Below are 6,674 nucleotides of genomic sequence, written 5' to 3'. Positions count from 1 at the left end.
GGGATGGTTTGGGTTGGAAGGGACTTTAAAGATCATCTTGTTCCAACCCTCTGCCGTGGGCAGGGAGTGCTTGGTTGGACCGGGAGCTGAGCTGGTGAGGGGCTGGATACCTGCAGTGCTTTGGGGATTAATGGGCTCTGGTGGGGGGATTAAATCCTGCCCTGACTCGTGGCAGAGCCAAACCACCCCAGAACTGTTTTCCTATTGGGATTGTGTGCGGAGGTGATGCTCGCAGCAATTCCTGGGATTCCTCAGGAGGGCTGTTTCCTCAGGCCCCTCACACTTGGTGGTGAGAGCGAGAGGACGGGTGCAGGTGTGTCTGTCTGTCTGCCCTCTCTGTGCCCTTTAATTAGCAGCAAACTCAGGGTGTTTTGGGGACAGTGCACATGGGCTGTGGTTGGGTGATGTGCAGGGATTGTGGTAAGTCCCTGGAAGTCATGTCCCATCCTGGAAGTGTCCAAGGCCAGATTGGACAGGGTTTGGAGCAACCTGGTCTAGTGGAAGGTGTCCCTGCCCACAGCAGGGGGTGGGAAGGAGATGAGCTTTAAGGTCCCTTCCCACCCAAACCATTCTGGGTTTCTATGAAGTTGGGCACCTCCGAACCCTGCACAGGGACTGTCCTTGGCACCATCCTGGAGCAGGGATGGGGAGCTCAGGTTTCAGCTGCACTATTGCATTAACAGCCTGCAGCAAGGACACCACAGTGTGGGGTTTCACTCATCAGCTCCCTTCAGTGCTGTGGGTGGTGACCTCTTGCAAAATATCCTCCCTCTGTGCCCGCAGTGATGCTGTTCCCCTTAATGTGCTGTGTGCTCCCCTTAATTTTGCAGGCCACGCAGGAGGCTTGGGTGCAAGGTTGCAAGACTGCCCTATTCTGATGTTGTTGCAAGATTGCCTTGTTAGGACCAGAGGGAATGGTGTGAAGCTGTGTCAGGAGAGGTTTAGGTTGGATATCCCGGAAAGGTTCTTCCCCCAGAGGGTGGTTGGCACTGAACAGGCTCCCCAGGGCAGTGGGCACGGCCCCAAGGCTACCAGAGCTCAAGGAGTGCTTGGACAACACTCTCAGGGACAGGGTGGGATTGTTGGAGTGTCCTGTGCAGGGCCAGGAGTTGGACTGGATGATCCTCGTGGGTGCCTTCCAGCTCAGGACATTCCATGATTCTACGTCTTCCCTACTAGACGCTTCCCTCTGCAACCTTCTGGCTGCCTCTGCTAGCAGGAATTTGCAAAGGGGGGCAGAGCTTTGGGAATAGGACCGTGCTGGAAGATCAAGGAGAAGGGAGTTGGAAGGAGCCACCGGTGCCGGTTTGCCCGGGAGAGGCCGGGTGTGCAAACTGCTTTGCATGGCAGGGGCAGACAGCGGGGAGCAGCAGGTACCTTGTGCACACGCTCTTTCTAGTGCTAATCAGTCACGGCTTCAGAGGGAAGTGGCTGCAAAGCAGGCTTGGGATTTCTCTGAGGAGCTGAGGTTGCTCAGCAGCCACAGCTTGGTTGGTCCCTGATTCCCGTGGGGAGGCCGGGCTGGGCTGGCACTGCCTCCGTTGGTGTTTAGTCTTGTTTGCCTCTGATTTACTTGTCCTGGGAAAGTTCTCCTCACCCTGGGGGTTGATGTGCCCTCAGGGCTCTGCTGGGTGAGTTTGCAGGGGCCTGCTATCCACAGCTCTGGGTGGGCACAAACCTTGTGCCATCACATCCCAAATTCTTCTGCGTTCGGGACTGGTTTGGATCAGCCTCGAGTTGCTGTTGGAGACCCCCACGAGCAGATGCACAAGTTGGCAGTTCCAAAATAGAATCCCAGAATGTAGTGGGTTGGAAGGGACCTTGAAGATCATCCAGTTCCACCCTGCTGCCATGGGCAGGGGCACCTTGCACTAGACCAAGCCCTGTTCAGCCTGGCCTGGAACACTTGCAGGGATGGGGCAGCCAGAGCTTCTCTGGGCAGCCTGTGCCAGGGCCTCCCCACCCTCACTCAAGGATTTCTGCAGCTTTTGTGGCTTTGCTGTTCCATGGCTGCCTTGTACTCGAGCCCAGCTCCTAATTTTATCAGCTGTATTTCTCTAACTCTCTGAGCACTCTTTGTGTGCAAATGTGCAACATTCAAGGTCAGACATGCACCACAGAGACTGGCTTTCCTGGTTATCTGTTGTTAAAAAAAACCTCTGGCCCATCCTGAAGAAAAATCTCCCCCTCTGCCAGCTGGGGCTCCACCTCCAGAGTGGGGTCCTGCCTCTGGGAAGGCGCAAGGGGGAAACTCCTGTTCCTGTCCCTCTGCTGCTGATTTGCATTTTAAATCCTGCTGTGCAGCCAAGCACAGCGCTGGCATGGGGGGCTGGAGGATGGCCATGTCCTGCCCTGCAGCCTAATCCTTCCAGGGGCTCCTTTGGATGTCGTGGTCATGGTAAAATTGCTCTGTTGTGGCCTTGCCGGGGCCATCTGTCCCTTGTGCAGCTGAGTGAGGGCTCAGCCCCTTCACCCTTCCTCCTCTTCATTAATGCAAACACCACTTATGGGCTCGTTGGGCAGAGCAGGTGGTGCAGCACACCTGCCCAGGTGGTTTTACTCTGTTTAATTCACTGTGTTCACACCAGTGATGCAAAGGGAGTTTTATTTTATTTTTTTTGTTTTATTAATCCAAACCCAGCCAGCCCCAGCACCCATCTGAGGGACCAGCTCTGTTGTCACCGTTCCCTTCCTGAGAAGATCCCAGGGGGAGAGAACCTGTTACTTGAACGCCCTCATCTTTTATTCATCCTCATTTAGTCTAAATGTCAAGTTTGCTTTTTTTTTAATCGGGGGAATTCTCCTCTCTCTGTAAACTGTCCTTTGGAAGTACACCAGCGTTTGGAAATGGATGGCAGCAATTAGCATTCAGATGAAGGCATCCCTGACGAGTTTCTTTGCTGAACATATTTTTAACTGTGCTTAAAAAACGTGTTCAAAAATGTTTAGAACCACGGGGGTGATTGGCATTGCCTGAGCGAGGTGCTCCCCTGCACCCCCATGGCTCACCTGTGTCCCCTCCCTGCCGTGGAGCTTGCTGGCCTTTTTTTGGGCTTGCTTGACCCCAAAAACAAGCTGGAGAACTTCAAACATGAACTTTTGTTGCCTGTGCAGCATTTAAAATCCCCTCTGTGGCTCTGGATTCGCAGCGATCGACTTCAGCCAGAGCAGCCTCAGCGGGTTCTTTTAAATACAAAATCTCTTGTTCAACGCTAAAAATTCTTCTAAGATTTATTTAGCCAAAAGAAATCGCAGCAGCCAGCTCTGCCTCACCACTGACCCATGTCAAATGGCTTCTCCAGCTGTCCCTGGGTTTCCGTCCCCCACGGCTGGAATTGCTGACATTCCCCGGCATGGCTGCGAAGGAGCTGGAGCCCCTTTGTGACTGTTTGTGGCCGTGAGGCAGGAGGCTTTCCAGGAAGGCACAGATGGAAGAGGGAGGGGGGGAAAAAAAAACCTCAGTGGCAGGATCATCCCTCTGTGGTTTTCCCAGCCACGCTCCAGACCTGGTATTCCCAGTCCAGCTCTCATGGAACTACGGGAGCCGGGGCAGGACTGCCCTGGAAAGGGTGTGGGTTTTCTGCCATCCAGTGGTTTTTGAAGCTTAATTAGGGCAGTGGAGCATTTCCATGACCAGATCTCTCATCCCTTATCATCCCTGACCCTGGCCAGGTCACCTCAAGCAATGGAGATGTTCCCTGCTCCTTTGGACATGTTAATTTGGCTTCTTGCTTGCTGGAAAAACCCAACCAACAGCATGCAAACAGTGGCTCTGGGTCATTCTGTGATAGCAATAAGTTCTTCCAGATGCCCAAAGACTCTGACTGTGTCTTCATGTCCCTTGCTGTCACTTCCCCAGGCTCCAAGACTGCAGGAACCGAGATTCCTTTGTTGTCAGCAGACACAGGCACTCATGTTTCAGCATGGTCTGAGTGATATCCATTGCTGCCCATCTCCTTGCTTGGATTATTGCCCTCATATTTAACCATCTGCACCAGTTCATTTCTTCTTTTCTTCCTTTTTTTTTTTTCCCCCCACAGGTCCACTTTGATCAGTTTAAAGAAGCACTTATCCTCATCTTATCCAGAACCCTGTCAAATGAAGAGCACTTCCAAGAACCAGGTAAATACTAAAATTATCCAGTTTTCTTTGGCTAAGCAGACATGGGTGGCTCTCACAGAGGGACTTAGAGAAAGTGCTTTTTAGGTGCTGAGATTGGCCACCCAAGCAGAAGAGCCTGACTTAGGGAGAAGAAGGAGAGCTGAGGTCTGTTGTGGAGCCTTGTGAAAAGGCATTTTCAGAGCTATAAGATATTTATATCCCATTACCATGATCTAAATGCCCGGAGGGGCACGTGATGTCTGTGTGTGGAGAGCTATAACAGCACTTCAGATGCTCAGGATGTCTCAGGGCTGCAAAATGGGCTGAGGTCTCTCCATCCCACGGCACTTCTGGTGGCCAGGGATGCTTTAGGGGTGGATGGCTGTGGGCAGGCCATCAAATGGCTGCTTTAATGCTGCTGCTGGTGCTTTTTCCCAGCTGGGACTGATGTCAATTTTTATATTTTTCTAGTCCATTCTGTTTCTTTGTGTCTGAGATGAGCAGGGTGATTGTGGTCCCATAGGAAGCTACTCTGTATTTCTCCCAGGAAACAGTCAATCTGGTCCAAAGTGTTCCTGAACAAGGTGAACTCCCTGACAAATCGGGTTGGGGCCGGTTGGAGAATTCTAGAATGGTTTAGAAGGGACCTTAGACCATCTTGTTCCACTCCCCTGCCGTGGGCAGGGACACATTCCACTCGACTGGGTTGCTCCAAGCCCTGTCCAGCCTGGCCTTGAACACTTCTAGGGATGGGACAGTACTGTGAGTCTTCACTGTCCTGTTTTTATCTTGCTTTGTCTCAGTGTGCCTTGAAAATGTAGCTTTTCAGGCTTCCCTTGGCAGGAAATAATGGTTACAGCTTCATGTGCCTCCCCCCAACTCCCAGTGCACAAGGGACTGGTGGTGCTGAAGGAACTGGTGGTGCTGGGAGCACTGGGAGGTGTGGGCTGGGCCCCTGCAGCTCCAGCTGGTATCACACCTGTATGTAAATCCCTAATCCTGCCTTTGGAGCAGCAGGGGGAGCGAAATCCCCCAAGGAGAAAACAGCTTAGCAAGGGCGGAGAGGGGAGACTCCAGGTTTCCTCTCCTGGAGCATCAATCCCAGCTGGAACATCCCACTCTGGAGAGAGCAGCCTGCCAGCAAAATTACACCTTTCCCCCTTAGATAGGCTGCAAAAACCACAGGGTTGAAGAGATGTGATTGATGGATTATTTTTATTATTTCCACCTCTCATTTCCAAAGCTCTTAATGCTTAGAGGGAGATGGGTGATGACAGCTCTTGCACCAGGCATTCCTTAATGGAATTTCCCAGCACAGGTCAGTGGGTGCTGGGGAGAGAGAGGGGGGAGCACTGTGGTGTGTGGTGAGGGGTTGGATCTGCTCCGAGCCCTTCCAGCCCCTTGGAGAGGAGCTGGCACGGAGCAGGAGGCAACCCCAGCACCCCAGTGAAGCAGAACTAATCCCAGCATTCTGCATTTTATTGGGGAATCATATGGCTGAGGAGCTCCAGCTTGATTGAAATGTAAATAAATCTTCCAGAAAGGGCTGAATTTGGGGTTTTCGCGGGGGAAATTACAAGTGAAGGCGGAGAGCCCTCCTTGGGGACACGTTTGTCAGCTGGGTTTGGAATGGCAGGCAATCAAAGGGCATGGGGTGCAGGTAGGGAGCCAGCACCAGGCAGGCCTGGGAGGCATTTTATTGTTAATGCATTTTGACAGGTTGGTTAACGCCGAAGTCTTTGCTTCTTTTAATTTAGATCAAACTGGAGATTTGGAGAACAAGCTGCTTTGTGCTTGTTGGTGTCAAACTGTCAGGGAGTGTGGAAATGCTGGTGTTCCAGCCCGCCCCGGGCTTGGGAAAAATTGAGTTAAGAGCTCTAAATCTGATCATTTAAATGAAAATTTAATTTAGGGGAGGAAAAAAAAAAAAAAGGCAGAGATTTCAAGGCTGTTTGCTGTGTCTGTGGAGTTTGATCTGGAAGGAAGCGACTGTGTGCTGCGATGCTGTGGTTTTATCCAGGGATTTGGGTGATGGGAAGGTCACTTGGGTCTGGGAGCACTGGAGGGCTCGTGGCTTTGGTCTGTTCTGCGTGTGCAGCACGGCCAAGGGACCTGGCTGGGGACATCATCCTTGTCCCTGTGGATGCTCCTGGCTCGGGGAGGATGGCTCAGCACGAGGAGCCTGGGGGTGACAGGAAGGGCATGGAGCTGTTGGAGCCAGTCCAGAGGAGGCCACCAAGATGATTAGAGGGATGGAGCAGCTCTCCCATAAAGAAAGGCTGAGAGAATTGGGATTGTTCAGCCTGGAGAAGAGAAGGCTCTGGGCTGACCTGACTGTGGCCTTCCAGGACCTGAAGGGACCTGACAGGAAAGATGGAGAGAGACTATTGACAAGGGCCTGGAGTGACAGGACAAGGGGGAATGGCTTCAAACTGACAGAGAGTAGGTTTAGATGGGATATTGTAAAGGAATTGTTGACTGAGGGTGGGGAGGCCCTGGCACAGGTTGCCCAGAGAAGCTGTGGCTGCCCCTGGATCCCTGGAAGTGTCCAAGGCCAGGTTGGAGCAACCTGG

The 6,674-nt window shown here is 52.4% G+C and overlaps 1 protein-coding gene across 1 annotated transcript in view; it reads left to right on the top strand.

Moving 5' to 3' along the window:
* NIN (ninein) overlaps window positions 1-6,674 on the top strand; it is a 54,713-nt gene that overhangs the window by 2,363 nt on the left and 45,676 nt on the right. Inside the window, exon 2 of the mRNA XM_029963614.1 lies at window positions 4,041-4,122. Coding sequence (XP_029819474.1) covers window positions 4,041-4,122 — 82 coding nt within the window. The remainder of the gene's footprint in view (window positions 1-4,040; window positions 4,123-6,674) is intronic.

The sequence above is a fragment of the Manacus vitellinus genome, unplaced genomic scaffold, assembly GCF_001715985.3.
Source record: "Manacus vitellinus isolate BGI_N305 unplaced genomic scaffold, ASM171598v3 scaffold_103_pilon, whole genome shotgun sequence".
In the NCBI taxonomy this organism is placed as follows: Eukaryota; Metazoa; Chordata; class Aves; order Passeriformes; family Pipridae; genus Manacus; species Manacus vitellinus.
The sequence above is the reverse complement of the archived record's forward strand: the minus strand, read 5'-3'. Positions and strand labels throughout refer to the sequence as shown.